The sequence below is a fragment of the Crocuta crocuta genome, unplaced genomic scaffold, assembly GCF_008692635.1.
Source record: "Crocuta crocuta isolate KB4526 unplaced genomic scaffold, BGI_CrCroc_1.0 scaffold93, whole genome shotgun sequence".
Lineage (NCBI taxonomy): Eukaryota > Metazoa > Chordata > Mammalia > Carnivora > Hyaenidae > Crocuta > Crocuta crocuta.
This window is the reverse complement of record NW_027529641.1, coordinates 8,885,385-8,906,359: the sequence shown is the minus strand read 5'-3', so window position 1 is coordinate 8,906,359 and position 20,975 is coordinate 8,885,385. Positions and strand designations below refer to the sequence as shown.

Genomic DNA, 20,975 nt, shown 5'->3' with positions numbered 1-20,975 from the left:
TAGGGCTCCAACCTCCTGACCTAATCACCTCCCACAGGCCTCACCTCCTAATACCCTCACAATGGGTAGGGACTAGGATTTCAGCATATGAATTTTGGGACTAGGATTTCAGCATATGAATTTCTACAACTGTAGAAAAATACATAACCTTTTTAAATTCTGAATTAAACTACTAGTTACTTTCAAGATGTGTCCTAGGATTCCATTATTTGCAATCACAGCTTAAAATATGCATAAATCCAAGATGATGGAATGAGATCTGCTGTGTTATTGGAAGATTACAAAATTAGTGATGCTGCTGAAACATCAAAGGTATTACCATGAGGCTGGCCCCTAGGAGCCGGCTACAGTTGGGGAATCCTGGGCTTAGTCAGAGACTCTGAACACTGGCCAGGTACCATGGGCACATTCTCATTTTCTTTTTTTTCTTTTCTTTTTTGTTTTTTAACATTTACTCATTTTTGAGAGAGAGGAGAGAGACAGAGAGCAAGTGGGGAAGGGGCAGAGAGAGAGGGAGACACAGAATATGAAGCAGGCTCCAGGTTCTGAGCTGTCAGCCGTTCAAGCTCCAGCTGTTTGAGCCCAACACGGGGCTCGAACTCTCCATCCATGAGATTGTGACCTGAGCCAAAATTGGATGCTTTACTGACTGAGCCACCCAGGTGCCCCTCATATTCTTTTAAAAATCAGTTTTAGTCTTCCTTAGAAAATTAAAAACATGAACTGAACAATGAAGCAATTGAAGGAAACAATTCTGCTTCCCCTACCACAAACCCAAGCTGACAAGTTAATACATTTGCTTCTTTTTTTCCAGGCTTTATTCAGTATTCCCTCTAAAAAGAGAAATGTCTTTAGAGCAGTGCTCTTTCCAATAATCAGGGAGCAGCAACAGCCCAGATGTCCATAAGCTGATGAATTCCTGCAATGGGATATTACTGAGGCATAAAAAGGGATGAAGCCCAGACACCTGCTACAACATGGATGAACCTTGAAAAAATTCTGCTAAATTAAAGAAGCCAGCCATAAAAGGCTACGTATTGTATGATTGCATTTATGTAAAATGTTCAGAAGAGGCAAATCCACAGAGACAAAAAGCAGATTAGTGGTTGTGAGNTCAGGATGGCAAATGCTATGGGGTTAGACCGTGGTGTAGTTTCACAATCTTGGGGATATACTAAAAAAAAAACACTACACATTTTATTTATTTGTTTATTGAAGTTTATTTATTTATCTTGAGAGAGACAGAGAGAGCTCACGAGTGGGGAAAGGGCAGAGAGAGAGAGAACTCGCAAGTGGGGAAGGGGCAGAGAGAGAGGGGGATCCGAAGCAGGCTCTCCTGATTAGCAGAGAACCTGATGTGGGGCTCGAACTCATGAACCATGAGATCATGACCTTAGCCAAAGTCAGATGCTTAACCAACTGAGTAATGCATTGCACATTTTAAAAGGTGAATGTTAGGGTATGTGAATTATAGTAAAAAAGAAAGTAAAAAGGGGGCACCTGATTAGTTCAATCAGTTGAGCTCAGATCATGAGCTTAAGGGTCATGAGTTTGAGGCCTGTGTCAGGCTCTGTGCTGACAGCTCAGAGCCTAGAGCCTGCTTCAGATTCTGTGTCTCCCTCTCTCTTTTTGTCCCTCCCCCGCTAGTGCACTCACGTGATCTCTTTCTCTCAAAAATAATTAACATTTAAAAAATAATAAATTTAAAAAAAAAGGAAAAGAAAGGAAAAAGGAAAAGGTCACTTCCTGTGGCTGAAAAACCCAGCTCTTCTCCCGGGCTCTAGACCAGAGGATCATGTTACATTGTCCCAGGAAGGGCCCCCAGAACGAAGAGCATTGGAGATCTGAGGAAGAGGGAACCCTGGCCCAGGAGAGGCAGGGCCTCTAATGATCCCCAACGTTTCCTCCAGGCCAGCCCTGTCACCTCCAGGGGATGGTGATGATAAAGCACAGGAAATCAGATCTCGAAGCTCTCCCAAGCACTATCACTCAAGTCTCATGTTATCATCCCCACCCTACAGATGTGAAAACTGAGGCCCAGCACCTGAGGGGCAGCCTTAGCGTGGGCCCTTACCTGGGGCTCCTACTGGTTCTCTTTGCTGTAAGGGGCCGTGAGGCTAGGTCTGTCTGGCCCAAGAGTCTCCCTGAAGGGCCCGAGCAGGATCATCAGCCAAGCCACTCAGAGGTGGCCTGTTGGACGGGGCCCAAGACCTCCTTCCTGGTGGGGTGAGAGTGTAGCAGGTAGAGTCGGAGCAATTGTGGAGTTTTAATCCTTGTGCACACGAGGATCGGTGGCCTGTGCCACTGCCTTGGCAGGGAGATTGTCTGATTCTCTGGGATGGAGTTTCCAGGCACGCAGGTGCGGCCCCAGGTGGGGCCTGCAGGTGCTCCTGGCAGCCAGGCAAGGGCAGGTGGGGCCCTGTGTGGGTACCCAGCAGCCACCTGCATCTGTGTGGGGTTGGTTGGTTTTCCACCAGCGTTCCCACACCAGGCCACTCCAGAGAAGCCAGAAGTCCAGATTTTCACATGCAATCCCCCTCTGGGTTAATAACAGCAGAGAATTCTTTTTGTACACGGGTCAAATCAAGTCCACGTGTGGGTCACATGCAGCCCTGGGATGAGCATTTTGAGGTGTTGGCTCTAAATACACACAGGAGACAGACAGCTTGTTTTGGCTAAATGGGTCCAAAAAGCAGTCATTTCACTGTGGGGTTTACTGTTAATTTTGGCCCAAGAAACAGGGTCATTGAGTAAACAGAGACTCGCCTGACAGTAAATCAGCTCTTATGTTTGGAAGCCACTTGCCAGGATTGGTCACAGCTGCCCAGGCCAAAAGCCACTTTCTGCAGTCCTGGCCCTGCCTCCTGCCTCCCCCGTCACCCTGCCCCTCCCTTTCCNCCTCACCCTCCCCATCCCCAGTCCCCATCACCCCACCCCAGCCCCAGGGTGTCCCCCTGCAGACTCCTCCTTCCTCCTGCACATCTCCTAGAGGGTCATCCCCACTGTGTGAGCCACACTCCTGTCTTCCTACTGGTGCACTGCCTCCCCTTTGCTCCCCTATAATCCAGCCCCATAAATTCATGCTACCCCTCTGCCCACCAATTACTGTGGCCTAAAGTCACTGCAGAACATGCCTCTCCAGTTCCAAAGTCCTCCACATACTCAATCCATGCTCCTCAGCAACCACCCGCAGCTCTGTCTGCCACAGGGCCTTTGCGCATGCTGTTCCATCACCCTAGAATTCCCTTCTGGTCTTTCATGTCTCAGTTTAAATGTGTAGCCTGTTTAGCCAAGACTTCCCAATCTAACAAGCCTCCCACTCCACCCCACATGCACACCACATACTCTATCACACTCTCTTCTTTATTCCCTTCATGTTCTTACCACAATCAGCAATGCTCTGGTTTATCTGCTGCCTTGCTTGTTTGCTGCTCTTTGTTACTTGACCACAATGGAAGCCCACTGAGGGTAGGGCCATGACTACCTGGCTCACCTCCACCCCCAGCCCAGAGCCCTGAACCCAGTCAGCCCCACACTGGCCAAATGGTGGCACTCACAAAACACCTGGAACACGAAGATGTGGCAGCCTACTTTCTGCCTTCACTTCGCTACCACGAGAAACCCTCACTAAACACTCATCTCCTGGTGGAGGGGCCCATTCCCATCTCACTGAGGTGGGAAACCCCCCCACCCCTCCATTTCCTCATCCACCTGCTGCTCAGAACCACCTCTTGCCCTCAACCACCCTGTTCCCCTCCCTCCCCTCTCACTCTCCACATGCATCCTCACTCCCTGTGCACACACTGTTGCACCCACCCCCCCCATTCCTTGGCCCCAAATATCTTCAGCCCACCTGTTCAAATCTTGCCCATACTATGAAACTTCCTCTTGTATTTACCCACTCTGAACTCCAGGCACCTGGTGGTTTTTGAACCAACAGGTAAAGCCTTGATAGTGTACCGCCTCTTTTCCCGTCATGCATCTTACTATCCTGTGATAAAAATAATGGCCAAGATTTCCATTTAAATCTAGTACCTTCCAGATCCTGTACAAGTGTTATCCCAGCTGAGGCTGAACTATGCAAAGCAGTTTCCATTTCAGAGAAGAAGTGGCTGGGCTGCATGTGACCCACACATGGACTTGGGCAGCTCAGAGGACTTGGGGGGCATAATGGTGGCACCACCTCTGTGTCTCCTTGCTGGGTCTCACGGACAGATTTCCCAGAGAGCGATCACTCCTGCAGGTGGGATTTTAATCCCCAGTGCTAGCGTTCCTCTTATCTGGCCCTAAAGTGTTTAAAATAACCAGTTGAGGGGCATCTTGGTGGCTCAGTTGGTTGTGTCTGACTTTGGCTCAGGTCATGATCTCTCAGTTCGTGGGTTCAAACCCCACGTTGGGCTCTGTGCTGACAGCTCAGAGCCTGGAGCCTGCTTCAGATTCTGTCTCCCTCTCTCTATACCCCTCCCCTGCTTACACTCTGTCTCTCTTGATCTCAAAAAATAAATATTAAAAAAAGAATAATAACCATTGTGGTGGGCAGGAATATTTTGAATGAATGGGCAATATCTCTAACCCAACAGGGGGATTTGAAGAGTTTATAAATGAACCACAGGAGGCTCTGCCCTTCTTTCATTTCACAAGGACGCCCTTTGTAAGATTCCATGACTCTTTGCTGTTACCTTGGCGGTACTCAGCCCTGGTAGCAGAGGCTGGAGGACAAGGAGGAATGTTTGACTTAGGGGTCCTCCACCCATTGCCTTTCACCTGCATCAGTGACTTGCAGCCATTCGGGAGGTTGAGCCCCTCCCCACGGTGAGCAGAGAGTCCCCTCAGGTGACCTGGGTTACCTCCCTTGTGCTCCCTTGTGCGTCCCACTGAGGGTGTGTGGGCCCAGATGGCCAGACTGTGGTAAGCCGGGTTGATAAGATCTAGGCAGCCTCGGCAATGCTCTGCCCAAGGGATTTATTGATTTCTTCAGTCATTACAGGGTAATGAGCACCTCCTCTCTGCCCGGTGCTCTTGAAGGCACTGGGGATAGAGCAGAGAACTGAACAGGGCTTTGGCTTCCATGGATCTTGTAGGAGGAGAGGGGGAAGGGAAGAGAGGGAAGAGGTTAGTGGGGTGGAATGTATGAAAGAGAACAGAGGGTGGGGGTGTGATGGGGAGCCAGAGAGCCTCCCTGAAGTGCAGACATTTGAGCAGACGGAAACACTATGAGAGGCTGCAGGCAAAGAGTGGCTCTTGTACCTTTTGTTTATCCTCAGAAGATTCTAGAATATTTCTGGAGACAGCAGTAACTTGGAATTTTGAACTGAGGTTGTTTTTCAGAATTAAATTTTTTTAAAAACCAGTAGTTGATACTTAAAGCAAATCACTTTTCCCCCCAGGGAAAGTATGTTAGTCACATGCTAGCATATTCATTAGGGAAAAAAAAGATTTTTGGTGAAGCAGAGAAAATGGGGCCATGTTGTGGATACCAGCTGCTGCTCTTGCCCAGGGCTCCAAGCAAGGGCTGAGGTTTGGCACTCTGAAAAGGCCCCTTCCAAGTTTGGGGATAAGGTGAGGGCCAATATTCCCTCAGGGTCACAGATGCCCTGCACCTGCATGTAAAGGAGATGGGGTGGGGGGCACTCCGTGATGGAAGCATTTAAATGCTGCCTGAGACAGAGCAGACATTAATAAAAACAAAAGCCACATCTTTGCTTTCCAAGTTCTTCATCCACCTCAGCATATTAAATCCTGTAAGGCAGTGGTGTTTCCCCCGTTTGATGATGTGGGACCTGAGTCTAGTTGTTCAGGAGCTGGACATTGGTGTCCAGATTGCCCACGCTGCGTTGCCCTAGGGTTTCTTAGGAATTGCCAGTGGGGCTGAGAGGGAGAGCGTATGGTTTGGGGGGCAGGGGAGGGGAGCGGGCTAGCAAGAACAGGGGGCGGGGCCTAGAGATGGAGCGGAGGGAGGAGCTGAGAGGCAGAAGGGTGAGANGGCTGAGCAGGCAGAGCCTAGCAGGGGCAAGGGGCGGGGCCTAGCAGGGGCAGGGGGCGGGGCCTAGAGATGGAGCGGAGGGAGGAGCTGAGAGGGAGAAGGGTGAGAGGGCAGTGCCTAGAGATGGAAGGGCATTTCGTGGTTGTGTCTTTCCACACCGGCTGGAACCATTCACCCGTCATCCCTGGTCTTTCATGGCCTTGACATTTTTGCAGAGTACGGGTCGGTTATTTTGTAGGACGCCACTCAGTTTGGGTTGTCTGAAGTCGCCTCCTGATTAGATTCAGGTTACGCATTTTTGGCATTTTTATCCCTCGTGCATTTTATTGGGAGGCTCATGGTGAATCTTTGCTCCGTTGCTGGTGATGCTCACTTGGCTTTAGGCGGTGTTGCCCAGATTTGTTCACTGTCAAGACAGCCACTAATTTCCTCCCTGTGATTAGTAAATACCTATGGGAGATACTATGAGATTATGTAAGTGTACTGTTACTCTTCAAACTTTTACCCACCACTTTTAGCCTTCATAAAACATGCATGATAGTTGCCACATGGAGATTTTCTACTCCCATCATTCCTTCTGTATTTATTAAAGGACTTACTACTGGAGGAAAAAGTGTTACCATCACCTATATGTATTGAATTACATGTGGATTTATACCAATGTGGGTCCATGTGTTCTTATTTCAGTCAAAAGGTTATACTTCTTTATTGTAAGTATTTATTCTCATGCTCAAATTATTCCAGATAAAGCCAGTGAGAGCCCCTTCAAAGTGGCTCCAGTGTTCTTTTGACAAGTTCCCAAGTCAAAAGTAAACACTTCCTGACTCAACAAGATGTTCCAGGTCGTTTTTTTACTCTCCTTGCTTGAGTCCTGGATTCAGCTGCTTCTCCAAGAAGCCCCAGTTCGCTTCACTGGAGAACAATATTTATATTTGAGCACTAAGTATACTCATTACTGGTATGCCTCTATCCAGAGGCAGGTCTTATGACCACAAGAAAACTAGCAGGAAACGGAGGAACAAGATTTATTACTCCCAAGCCTGGAGCATACATGGCATACCCAAGGGCCACATAGTGAGGACACGGGTAGAGATAGAGGTAGCAGATCTAGAACTCTGACTTTATTAGAGTCCAATGGTGTGTCTGAGGTTTTGAGGGTTCACTCTCTATGGTGAATTTCAAGTATGAGAGCAGGAATTAGGGCACAGGAAGGGCAATGGTTAGTTCTCTAGGTTAACTAACCTTTTATTTTTTTTTAATACATTTTTTTATTTTTATTTATTTCTAGGAGAGAGAGAGAGGGAGAGCGTGAGCAGGGGAAGGTCAGAGAGAGAGGAAGATACAGACTCTGAAATAGGCTCCAGGCTCTGAGCTGGCAGTCAGCACAGAGCCCGACGCGGGGCTCGAACCCACGAACCGTGAGATCATGACCTAAGCGAAAGTCGGACGCTTAACTGACTAAGCCACCCAGGCGCCCCAACTAACCTTTTCTTAAAGAGGGAGCTTAGTGAGTGGGGGAAGCCTCATTCTTTAGTTGGTTGTTTTGCTGGTAGCTGTATCCTACACTTGGCAATATATTTATTTGAGATGGATGTCTTTGACATGAATGCCTTAGCAATCAAAAGCTGAATGTCAGGTACTCACATGATGAGAGAAAAAGCTTAATGTCCACTTACACTACAGTAACTCTGTCCACCTGATTGTGAGCAGCAGGACTGGGTGACTCTCTTGTAACGCATGGAATGCAGCTACAGAGATATCACTTCAGATATGCGGTTATAAAGAGACCGCGGCTTCTGTCTTGTGTGACTCTTGCACTCCCCACTCTGATAGAGGTCACCGCCATGTTGTGAAGTGCTTGTGGAGAGGCTCACATGGCAAGGAACTGACTGAGGTGCTGGGCCCAAAACCCTTGAGAGGAAACAGATCTTGGCAATAGCAACATGAGGGAGCTGGGAATGGGTCCCCCCCAGTGGGTTTCCTTCAGATGAGACCATGGCCCCCATCCACAGCTTGTTCGAATCCCTAAGAGAGACAGAGTCAGAAGCACCCAGATTAGCCACATTCAATTCCTGGTCCACAGAAACTGTGAGGTAGTAAATGTTATTGTTTTAAGCCACCAAGTTTGGGGACAATTTGTTATGTTAAGTAATAGATAACTAATACAATGTGTTATATATACTCAGTGTGTGTGTGTGTATGTGTGTGTGTGTGTGTGTGTGTGTAGAGAGAGAGAGAAAGTGGGGGGGGAGGGACCACACCTGCCTTTATCTGGTCTCATATCTATCTCTATACGTGTTACAAACCAGTTACAAACCGTGGGCTCACACTGATCATTTCCATTTCAGTCCACTGCTACAGGGATTTGTTCTCACCTTCCCCACTCTCCACGCTTGTAACCCTTCTCCAACAGTGAGAAACCTAGCCCCCATTAACCACAATATATTGATTTCTTTGTTCCGTCCTAGAGTACACAGAAAGTAATTTCAGAATCGCTATCCTATGTCTCTGTGAAAAACTAGCCTACTCACGGGAGTTCAATATTTGTTATTGCTCTTATTGTCTTTAATTGAAGGCATATAGTCCAAACACTGTGAACTCTATCTTAAAAGGGGGGGAGCAGTTATGCTCTCCCAGCTTCTCTGGGAAGTGAGGAGTGACATGCAAAAGGGGAAGCATATTTTCTTTCCAGACAGCAAATGCTCTGCTTGGCTATTTTGCACTGGATTGTTCTAACACTCCACATGAGAAGGACTGGGGCCCATGCTTCGGGGGCTTGCCACTCTGAAGTCTCTCCTCTGGGCAGATGCAACCACTTTGCTTTTGTTAGTGATGTGGTTTTCAAGCAGTCATTAAATTACTTGGAGACAAAGGTGTACAGTGTTGCTTTCTGAAGGCCCCTAGGGAAGGTTCTGAGTTATAATCATTCCTGTTATTCAAAAAGAAGTCAAGTGACCAGCTGACTGTTAATATCTTCCCAGAAAGACTCGGGGACCCATAAGTCCTTCCAGAAAGATGAAAGCCCTGATCAGACTGTCTCCGCATGACTAAGACCGGAGCCAGGACCATCTGTGAAGCAACAGAAGTGGCATTGGGTCCTTGACATGACCTCATTTGAGAAGGGCGTCTGTGACATGTGGTCACTGCCGCCCCTCTCTGAGGAGGCAGCATCCATGGACACAAAAGAACCCTTAAATCGGAATTGCTGCCCAGGTGGGTGTGTGCCACGAGACCCTCAGGTCACAGGTCACAGGTCACACTGTGACTCACTGTGACAGGTCACACAGGCTTACTCTAGAGACTGTGGGAGAGTGGCCATGAACATGAGGCTCTGCCCCCCGCAGTTCCTCCAAGATCTGATTCAGGGTTCTCCAGGTTTCACATGCTAGGCTGCTCCATTTCCCTGTGCCTGCCAACCCACCCTCAGAGATACCCACACGTTATATACGCACATTTTACACGGCACACATGCCACATGCATGGCACACAGTACACATATTACACACATCACACATACAGTCATACCCACTCACATGCACACCCTCACACATGTGTGCACATCACACCACACACACACACCACACATACATTGTACACATGCACAAATACATCACACAAGCATGTATGTCACACATACACAAATATCACAATGTACGTGGAGTCAGGCCTGAAGGACACACAGGGAAGGATGCAGTCTCCCTGGTAAGGTGGACAGGTTTCCTTCCTGCCTTGCTCGGCTCCACAAAGCCACCCTGTGCTGCCGACCTCCTTCAGCGTGAGTGCAGGCATCACATCCTCTGACACTTCCAAGGGGTGGTGATCCAGCTTGCTCTGGAAGTCCCCAAGCACCCCAAGCACTCAGCACAGCACTTTGCACAAAACACACCTTCAGCAAATGGATGCAGGTGAAAGAGAGGTCAGCAAATGAAAAATGACAGCACCTAATTATTAGAGGGGCAGAGGGGTTTTTCCATTTTTTAAAACTTGTTTTATTTACATTTTCATTTAAGACACACTTTTTATATTTTTAAATAGGTAATATCTTTAGATAACTCAAAATTTTAAAGGGAAGAAAAAACCCAAAATTTTAATTTGTTAAAATGTTTATTTATTTTTGAGAAAGAGAGAGATGGAGACAGAGTGCGAGCAGAGGAAGACAGAGAGAAAGGGAGATACAGAATCCGAAGCAGGCTCCAGGCTCTGAGCTGTCAGCACAGAGCCCAACGTGGGGCTTGAACTCACGAACTATGAGATCATGACCCGAGCTGAAGTCAGACGCTTAACCGATGAGTTACCCAGGTGCCCCGATAACACAAAATTTTAAAGGAAAGAAACAAGTCCTGTACATGCATTTATTGCATCTTTATTCATGTTTGTCAAAAGTCAGAAGCCACCAACTTCAACGGGTGAATGGATAAATGAACTGTGGCTCAGTCAGACAATGAAATATTACTCAGTAGGGGTGCCTGGGTGGCTCAGTCAGTTGAGCGTCTGACTTCAGCTCAGATCATGATCTCACTGTTCATGGGTTCAAGCCTCACGTGGGGCTCTGTGCTGACAGCTAGCTTGGAGCCTGGAGCCTGTTTCGGATTCTGTGTGTCTCTCTCTCCCTCTCTGACTCTCCCCTGCTCACACTGTCTGTCTCTCCCTCAGAAATAAATAAAAAACATTAAGAAAAAAGAAATATGACTCAGCAGTAAAAAGAAATGAGCTATTGGGTCATGGAAAGGCATAGAGGAATCTTGAGTGCATATTAGTAAAGGAAAGAAGCCAGTCTGAAAAGGCTAAACACATATGATTCCAACTATAGGACATTCTGGAAAGGGCAAAACTATGGAGACAATAAAAAGATGAGTGGTTACCAGGGGGTGGAGGAAGATAGGGATAAATAGGCAGAGCACAGAGGATTTTGAGAACAATGAAACTGTTCTGCATGATACTAGAGTGGTGGATACACGTCATCATGCCTTTGTCAAATCCCTAAAATATTCAATACTAAGAGTGAACCCTAAGAAAACTATGGACTTTGGGTGATTATGAAGAGTCAGTATAGGTTCAACTGGGGTAAAAAAGGTAAAAGGTACCACTTTGGTAGACAAAGCTGATAATGATGGAGGCTGGGCATGTGTATATGAGAACTCTCTCTACCTCCTTTTCAATTTTGTTATAAACTAAAACTGGTCTTAAAAAATAAAGTCTTTCTCGGGGCGCCTGGGTGGCTCAGTCAGTAGGGCGTCTGACTTCAGCTCAGGTCATGATCTCATGGCTCGTGAGTTTGAGCTCCATGTCAGGCTCTGTACTGACAGCTCACAGCCTGGAGTCTGCTTCAGATTCTGTGTCTCCCTCTCTCTCTGCCCCTCCTCCACTTGCACTCTGTCTCTTTGTCAAAAATAGATAAGCATAAAAAATTTTTTTAAATAAAGCCTTTTTGAAGAATTTAAAAAAGCACCCAGCCTATGGGTGTGTCCTCTTCACCCATCACCCATGTTCCCCAGGCCTCCAGATCCCCTCTCTTGGGGGGAACCATGTTAGCTGCTCCTTGTGAGCCCTTCCCAGTATATTGTGTCTATTTTCAGGCAAATGTGTTTTCATATTAATAATTCTTCCCTGTATCAGAATGACAAAACCCTAGAGATTATTCCATGTCTTGCTTTATCACTTACTACAGCTTGTTGATCTTTCCATATGAATACAGAGAGAAAGTCTTATTTTTTAAACAGCCACAGAGAATTCTATTGATGATTGTTTCATAATACAGGTAACAATACCCTACTGATAGACAGTAGGTGATGTCCAGTCTTTTGATGTCATGAACAGTGAATGCAATAAATAAATGAATATTGTAATTTTGCATGTGTTCAGGGATATTGATAGAGTAAAATACTAAATTGTCGAAAGATATATGCTTGTAATTTTGATATTATTGCCAAATTTCCCTTGATACAAATTGTACCAACTTCTCACTCCAACCACCATTTTATATGAGTACCTATTTCCTCACAACCTTCAATATTATTAATTATAAAAATAACATTCAGTGAATCTGAGCACCAGTTAGAGTCCCCTTTGAAATTACTATGGTGTGTGGGTGCCTAGAAGTCCAGAGAAGACTAGATTCTTGACAGCAGACAAAGTCCTAATAGGAGACTTGCAGACTTTGTTGGCTTTTCCAGTAACTCACATTTATACCAGGGCTTGTCTGGGCACTGACTTGCTTACTCCAGGGTGGCATAATGACCCCTTTGCAGCCTCTGACTTGCATGCAAAAGCTAGGTTTTGTATCCTTATGGAAACCATGAATACCTACTTCCAAACCATTTCTCCGAAAAAGATCTTTTAAGAATTGCATCCACCATTATTGAAGGTGTCTATTCAGATGTTTTGGGCAAACTTCCTGTTAACGATTTTTAAAATTTTTTAATGTTTATTTTTGAGAGAGAGACAGACAGACAGAATGGAAACAGGGGAGGGGTGGAGAAAGAGGGTGACACAGAATCTGGAGCACACTCCAGGCTCTGAGCTGTCAGCATAGAACCAGACGCAGGGCTCAAACTTACAAACCATGAGATCATGACCTGAGCTGAAGTCGGACACCTAACCAACCAAGCCACCCAGGCGCCCCAATAATTTTTCTTTAAGTAAAACAATGAACTCAGATGATAGTGTTGCAATATATTGGTTTAATTTTCATTTCTTTCTCTTCCAGGGACAGAAAACTTGGATAGAAAAAACGTTTTGCAAACGAGAATGTATCTTTGTAATTCCCAGCACTAAAGACCCTAACAGGTAAATTGGAAGTCACCTCTAAGACCAAACTGGCACTTGTTCACCATTTGCCAGCAACTATTCTTGTATTTGTTGGAGGGGGAAGAGGAGGCAAGAAGAATGGCCAGAATCCATTCCCTATGGAAGGCATTAACCAGGGAATATTTCAGTTAAGAAACTTCTCTGTCAGGGGGCACCTGGGTGGCTCAGTCGGTTGGGCGTTTGACTTCGGCTCAGGTCATGATCTCGCGGTTCGTGGGTTTGGGCCCTGTGTCAGACTTCTCAGAGCCTGGAGGCTGTTTCGGATTCTGTGTCTCCCTCTCTCTCTCTGACCCTCCCCTGCTCATGCTGTCTCTCTCTCTCTCAGAAATAAATAAAACATTAAAAATTTTTTTAAAAAAAAAGGAAGAAGCTTCTCTGACAGGATGCAGGAAAGATTCTTGTCTACACTCATCCTAATCTTTTTATTTCTTAAATAGTTTATTGTCAAGTTGGTTTCCATATAACACCGAGTGCTCATCCCAACAAGTGCCCTCCTCCATGCCCATCACCCCCCTTCCCTTCTCCCTCACCCCCATCAGTCCTCAGTTTGTTCTCAGCATTCAAGAGTCTCTCATGGTTTGCCTCCCTCCCTCTCCCCAACTACTTTTCCCTTCTTCTCCCTCATGGTCCTCCGTTGGCTTCCTCCTAATCCACCTATATGTGCAAACATACGGTATCTGTCCTTCTCTGCCTGACTTATTTCGCTTAGCATAACACCCTCAAGTTCCATCCATGTTGCTACACGTGGCCAGATTTCATTCTTTCTCATTGCCATGTAGTATTCCATTGTATAAATATACCACATCTTCTTGATCCATTCATCCGTTGATGGACACTTAGGGTCTTTCCATGTTTTGGCTATTGTTGAGACTGCTGCTATGAACATTGGGGTACATGTGCCCTATCACTCCTGTATCCCTTGGGGAAATTTCTAGCAGTGCTATTGCTGGGTCATAGGGGAGTTCTATTATTAATTTTTTGAGGAACCTCCATACTGTTTTCCAGAGGGGTTGCACCAGCTTACATTCCCACCAACAGTGTAGGAGGAGCCCATTTGCCCACATCCTGGCCAGCATCTGGAGTCTCCTGATTTGTTCACTTTAGCCACTCTGACCAGCATGAAGTGGTATCTCAGTGTGGTTTTGATTTGTATTTCCTTGATGATGAGGGATGCTGAGCATCGTTTCATGTGTCTGTTGGCCCTCTGGATGTCCTCTTTGGAGAAGTGTCTGTTCATGTCTTCTGCCCATTTCTTTGCTGGATTGTTTGTTTCTCAGGTGTGGAGTTTCATGAGTTCCTTATAGATTTTGGATGTTAACCCTTTATCTGATATGTCATTTGCAACTATCTTTTCCGATTCTGTCAGTTACCTATTAGTTTTATTGATTGTTTCCTTTGCCATGCAGAAGCTTTGTATCTTGATGAGGTCACAGTAGTTCATTTTTGCTCTTGATTCCCTTGCCTTTAGGGATGTGTCAAGTAAGAAATTGCTGCAGTTGAGGTCAAGGAGGTTTTTTCCTGATTTCTCTTCTAGGGTTTTGATGGTTTCCTGTCTCACATTCAGGACCTTTATCCATTTTGAGTTTATCTTGGTGTATGGTGTGAGAAAATGATCTAGTTTCATTCTTCTGCATGTTTTTGTCCAATTCTCCTAGCACCATCTGTTAAAGAGGCTATCTTTTTTTCCATTGTATAATCTAATATGAACTCTCATAACCAGATGGGCCCACAGTTCTCTTCCTAGTCTTAGGGAGATCAAGATTTCCAGGGTAGCTTCATGGCTTCTTGTTAGTGTTTCATAATGCTATTTAGATAAACAGGTACCTCCACCACGGTTAGGATCTGAATGGTTAAGTGAACTAGATGTAACTCTATGAAAAGGTGTACTTTGTACACAAAATGTCAATTTCATTCACCTACATAAAAATGAATCTGTTGGAGTGCTTAAGTGGCTCAGTCAGTCGAGTGTCTGACTCTGATTTCAGCTCAGGTCATGATCGCAGGGTCATGGGATGGGGCCCTGCGATGGACTCCATGTTGAACTGAGCATGGAGCTTGCTTAAGATTCTCTCTCTCTCTCTGCCCCTCTCCTGCTCCTGTGCCTCTCCCCCCACCCCCCACCCGTATCTCTCTCTCTCTCTGAAATTAAAAACAATTAGGGGTGCCTGGGAGGCTCAGTTGGTTGAGAGTCTGACTTCGGCTCAGGTCGTGATCTCATGGTTGGTGAGTTCGAGCCATGTGTTGGGCTCTGTGCTGACAGCTCAGAGCCTGGAACCTGCTTCAGATTCTGTGTCTCCCCCTCTCTGCCCCTCCCTCACTTGTGCTCTTTCTCTCTCTCAAAAATAAACATTAAAAATTATTTTTAAAAATTAAAATAAAAAATTTTAAAGAAAATGAATCTGTTATAAACTAAACAGAAGGTCTTCTCAAGCCATGAAAGTGATCAGAAATGAATTTAGCTAAACTTTCTCATCTCTGAGGACAACAGCTATGAGCTGAGTTTGGAGAGCCACTGAGAGGATTCACTCAATATGAAATCCATGCAGATAGGATCACTGACAGAGTACACAGACTCTCAGACATCACCTAGGCTGAATATGACACATGCAACCTCAGCCCCACCGTGTCTGCATGTTGGACCCCTCCACCACCACCACCCCCACCCCCGTAGATTCCTCTCCCGGCTTAAATGCCAGTGATTATCCCCCAAGGCAAGAAATATGCATTAGGAGATAATGTCAAAGATCACAAAAGTTGTCCTTTTGTTGCACCTAAATGTCCCTCCTTATTTCAGTGGCGCCTAGACCCTCCTTGATAGAGACTAACTATGCCCGCCCTCCTTAGCATCTGCTGCACTGTAGTCCCACCACACAGCCAAGTGGCTAGGCAGCAGAAGGAGCAGAAAGAGCTTCAGAGACTCACACATGAGATTCTTCTGAGAGTTGCATACATTCTCTAGCATGGGGTAAAAAAAAAAAAAAAAAATCCTGGAATGAAAAAGTAACCATTTAAAGTCCCTGGAAATGATCCCAAGGGCCAGTAGGAAATAAAGAAATGTCTATTCATAAACACCTACAAAAATTCAGTAGAAAGGCTAGAATCTGTGGTATTTGAGCCGAGAGAGCTCTGTCCCTTCCCCTTCCTGGTTCAGTAAGATCAAACTACACCTTAAGGAAGCAGAAGGAAATAATAAATAAAATGGAAGTTAATAAAATAGAAAAATTTGAAGCAATAGAGAAAAATCAATGAAACCAAAAGCTACTTCTTGAAAAAGATCAACAAAATTGACAGACCTTTAGGTAGACCGATGAAGAATTCAAATTACTAGAAAAATTACTAGAATTCAAAAATAGAAGGGCATTATTACCAATCTTACAAAACTGCAAATGAATAGAAAAGAATACTATGATTAATATACTAATGACAAGAAATTAAATAACTTAGATGAAATGGAGAAATTCCTAGAAAGACACAAATTACTAGACTGATTCAAGGAGAAATACATCACCTGAGTAGACCTATAAGAAATGAAGACATAGGATTAATATCACAAATGACCCACAAAGAAAAGCTTAGGTCCAGATAGCTTTACTGCTGAATTGTACCAAATATATTTTTTTAAATCTCCAGGAGTCAATTCTTTTTTTTTTTAATGTTTTATTTATTTCTGAGAGAGAGAGACAGCGTGAGCAGGGGAGGGTCAGAGAGAGAGGGAGACACAGAATCGGAAGCAGGCTGCAGACTCTGAGCTAGTGGTCAGCACAGAGCCCGATGCGGGGCTCGAACCCACGAACCGTGTGATCATGACCTGAGCCGAAGTCGGATGCTCAACCGACTGAGCCACCCAGGTGCCCCTGCACCAAATATTTTTAAAAGAATTACACCAATAATTACAAAAATGTTCAAAAAATAAAAGATGAGAAAACATTCCTCAACTCAGTTCCCAGTTTCATGAGGCCAGTACTACATGGATATTAAAATCAGACAAAGACACCACAAAAAAGGAAAACTACATAACAATATCTTTCGTGAGTGTGGATGCAGAAATCCTGAGCAAATACTATCAAACCAAATATAGCAACATATAAAAACAAAATTAATGGGATTTATCCCAGCGATGCAAAGTTTGTTTCACATTAGAAAATCAACTAATGTACCCCAATGTTCATAGCAGCACTCTCCACAATAGCTAAAACATGGAAAGAGCCTAAGTGTCCATCAACAGATGAATGGATCAAGAAGATGTGGTTTATCTATACCATGGAATACTACATGGCAATGAGAAACAATGAAATCTGGCCATGTGTAGCAACATGGATGGACCTTGAGGGTGTTATGCTGAGCGAAATAAGTCAGGCAGAGAAGGACAAATATCATATGTTTGCACGTATAGGAGGATTAGGAGGAACTTAACGGAGGACCATGGGGGAGAAGAAGGGGGGAAATGGTGGGGGAAAGGGAGAGAGGCAAACCATGAGAGACTCTTGAATGCTGAGAAACAAACTGAGGACTGATGGATGTGGGGGGAAGGGGGGAGATGGGCATGGAGGAGGGCACTTGTGGGGATGAGCACTGGGTGTTATATGGAAACCAATTTGACAATAAACTATTTGTAAAAAAAAATCAACTATTGCAATATCAATAGAATAAAAATAAAAATCACATGATCATCTCAACTGACAGAAAAGCATTTGGTAAAATTCAACACCTTATATGATTTTTTAAAAGTTAGAAAATAGGAATAGAAGGGAGTTTCTTCAACCTAAAAAGGACATGTGTGAAAATCCACAGTTAACATCATTCTTAATGGTGAATGATTGGATGCTTTACCCCTAATATCAGAGACAAGGATGTCCACTCTCACCACTACTATTCAAAATTGTACTAGAGGTCTTAGTCAAGAAAATTAGGAAAAAGAAATAAAAGGCATCCATAATGGAAAATAAAAAGTATCTATCTTTATTGGCAGATGACATAATCTTGTATATAGAAAATCTTAAGGAATCACTAAAAACCTCTTGCTTATTAACTAATAAGCAAGTTCAGCAAAGTTGAAGTGTAAAAGAAATCAGTAAACAAAAATTACATTTATTTCTATCTACTTGCAATGAACAATGAAATATAATGAAACTTACAAAAGAATTCCATATACAATATCATCAAAAAGAATAAGATACTTCAGAATAAACTTAGAAAAGAAGTGCAAACCTATACTCCAAAACGTGCATAACACTGCTGAAAGAAATGAACAAAGATCTAAATAACAGGAAAAACAGCCCATGTTCATGGATCAGAAGAGTTAACATTGTTAACAATACTAACAAAATGATCTACAGATTCAATGCAGTCCATAACAGAATCTCCGCTTGCTTCTTTCCAAAAATTGGCAAGCAAACTGAAGTGGATTTGCAAAAGATACAGAATAGCCAAAGCAATCTCAACAACGACAACAAAAAAGAACAAAGTAGGACTCACACACTACTTGGTTTCAAAACTTACTACAAAGCTACAGTCATCAAAGTAATGTAGTACTGGCATAAGGATAGACATATAGACTGATGGTATAGAATCAAAAGTCCAGAAATATACATACATCTGTAGACAATTGATGTTTCATCAATGTTGCCAAAACAAATGGAGAAAGAATAGTCTCTTCATCAAATGGCATGGAAACAAATGTGTATCATGATGCAAAAAAATGTGTTTAGACCCCCACCTCACACCATATATAAAAATTAGCTAAAAATGTATCCAAAACCCAGGGCACCTGGGTAGCTCAGTCTGTTAAGCATCTGACTCTTGATTTCAGCTCAGGTCATGATTTCAGTCTTGGGATCAAGGCTCACATTGGGCTTGGCCCTGGGAATGGAGCCTGCTTAAGATTCTCTCCCTCCCCCTCTGTCCCTCCCTGGATCAAGCTCTCTCTCTAAAATTAAAAAAAAAACTATCAAAAACCTAAATGTAGGGGCTAAAACTATAAAACTCTTAGACAAGAACATAGGAGCAAATCTTCATGACTTTGGATTTAGCAAAAGAGTTAAATGTGACAATAAAAAAGAGTTACAATACATTCGGTACAGAAAGGCAACTATCCAATTTGTTTTAAATGGACTGGTATGTAAAGAGATTTAAGTTGGTTACCTGGAAAAGACCATCATAAGGAACATTTCTATCCCTAACAAAGCCATATAAGGAAGGTGTTAGTCTGCCCCTGTTCAGGTGCTACCCTCCTGTTTAGTTTAACCCCTCTTGAGGAAAATGTTATAGAAAGACTGTTTTGCCCTTGTTTTCAGGTGTTGTTGTGGCCAGCTCACCAACCAGCATATCCCCCCCCTTCCGAGTGTAACATCCAGCAAAAATGAAGAGGAAAATAAACAAGTGGAGACTCAGCCCGAAAAATGGTCTGTCAGCAAACACACCCAGAGCTACCCAACAGATTCCTATGGAACTCTTGAGTTCCAAGGTGGTGGATACTCCAATAAGGCCATGGTAAGACAGGACTTAGAAAGGGCCAGGAGAAAGGGCCTGCACTGAGCCCAGTCTCCATCAGAGGCCCAGCCTCCCAGACCCCTAGACTGCAGACACCTGGGTCTTCTTTCAGGGGTGTGGCTCAGTCTTCCTAGGTATTTCATTGCAAAGGCAAGAAATATAACTGCACACTCAACTTTTTAGCCATAAGATTTGGCTACTGAGCACTTTATAAAGAACACATAGTATCATTAAATTCATATCAGAATTATGAATCCACAAATCATGCAACCATACTCATCACTGAGTGACAAGTGAGAAATTACACTATTTGTTTTTTGAGGTTGTTTGGGGTTTGCTTTTGTTTTTTATAACTGTGGACCTTCCACTCCCCCTTGAATGGGTTAGGAGTGTCTGGAAATATTTCCTTCTGAAGTCCATCCACAGCCTCCCTGGGCCTGCATTCAGCTGGCCCAAGAAGACTAAGGTCTTTCACATTTTCATGTAAACAAGGAGTGCCCTCTGCCTTTTGGATGAGCCCTGCCAGAGAGGGGAGGCGTCAGCACTGTGATCCCTTTCAGCTAATTCTGAATAATACTCCCACATGTCCAGTCAGATCGTTTTTTCAATTTCATTTTATTCCACTGGCTCAACGTCACTGTTCAAATAAAATTCAGTTGTGTTCCAAATAGCACAACATACAGTCTTCTGGAATGGCACCCTGCATATCGACATGGACACAAAGAGGCAGTTCATAAGGGTCAAGGCATCTGACCATTCATCTCTTCTTCACCTTGAGGGGAAGGTCAAGTCCATAGGTTAGCACAGGATCCCCATTCTCAGCACCCACATAATGTGGTCAATGGACCACTCCCTCAACAATGCCCTGGCTAACCTCTGGAGATGTGGTTCTAGCTGGGCCAGTTTTTGAATTGATTTTTTCAAGATTGAGGGTTGCCAGGTAAAACACAGGAGGCCCAGGTATATTTGAATTTCAGATAAACAATAGAGAATTTTTTAGTATAAGCACATCCCAAATACTGCATAGGTCATACTTATGATAAAACATTTTTCAATGTTCACATAAAATTCAAATTTAACTGGGTGTCCTATATTTTTATTTGCTAAATCTGGCAACTCTTCCAAAGTTCCTTTCCCTCACTTAGCCACAGACTCACACAGAGGGACAGAAAGCCAAAACCACTTTTGTTTGGGCAAGAACAGTAGCCCTGTTCCCCTGTGATATGAGAGGAAAACCAAGAACAGGTACTGAGCATCACATACTCTTTTGCAGTACATCCGAGTGTCCTATGACACCAAGCCAGATTCACTGCTTCATCTCATGGTGAAAGACTGGCAGCTGGAACTCCCCAAGCTCTTAATATCTGTGCATGGAGGCATCCAGAACTTTGAGATGCAGCCCAAGCTGAAACAGGTCTTTGGGAAAGGTCTGATCAAAGCCGCCATGACCACTGGGGCCTGGATCTTCACTGGGGGCGTCAGTACCGGTAAGAGAGGCTCCTTCCCTTGCTATAAATATACAAACCCAGAACTCATTATAGTTCCCAAAGAGTTTTTGAATAATTAAGATAAAAAATAAAAACATATTGCAACCTGACAATATTTATGACAGAAGTGAAATCTTTGTCCAGTAGCTTGTTTTTTTTTTATTTTGATATGATTTTGATAATGGTCAACATTTCTGGCACACACGATG

At 44.2% G+C, this 20,975-nt stretch overlaps 1 protein-coding gene across 1 annotated transcript in view; it reads left to right on the top strand.

Moving 5' to 3' along the window:
• TRPM1 (transient receptor potential cation channel subfamily M member 1) overlaps positions 1-20,975 on the top strand; it is a 101,678-nt gene that overhangs the window by 15,046 nt on the left and 65,657 nt on the right. Inside the window, 3 exon segments of the mRNA XM_077762354.1 lie at positions 12,690-12,769; positions 19,084-19,279; positions 20,553-20,766. Coding sequence (XP_077618480.1) covers positions 12,690-12,769; positions 19,084-19,279; positions 20,553-20,766 — 490 coding nt within the window.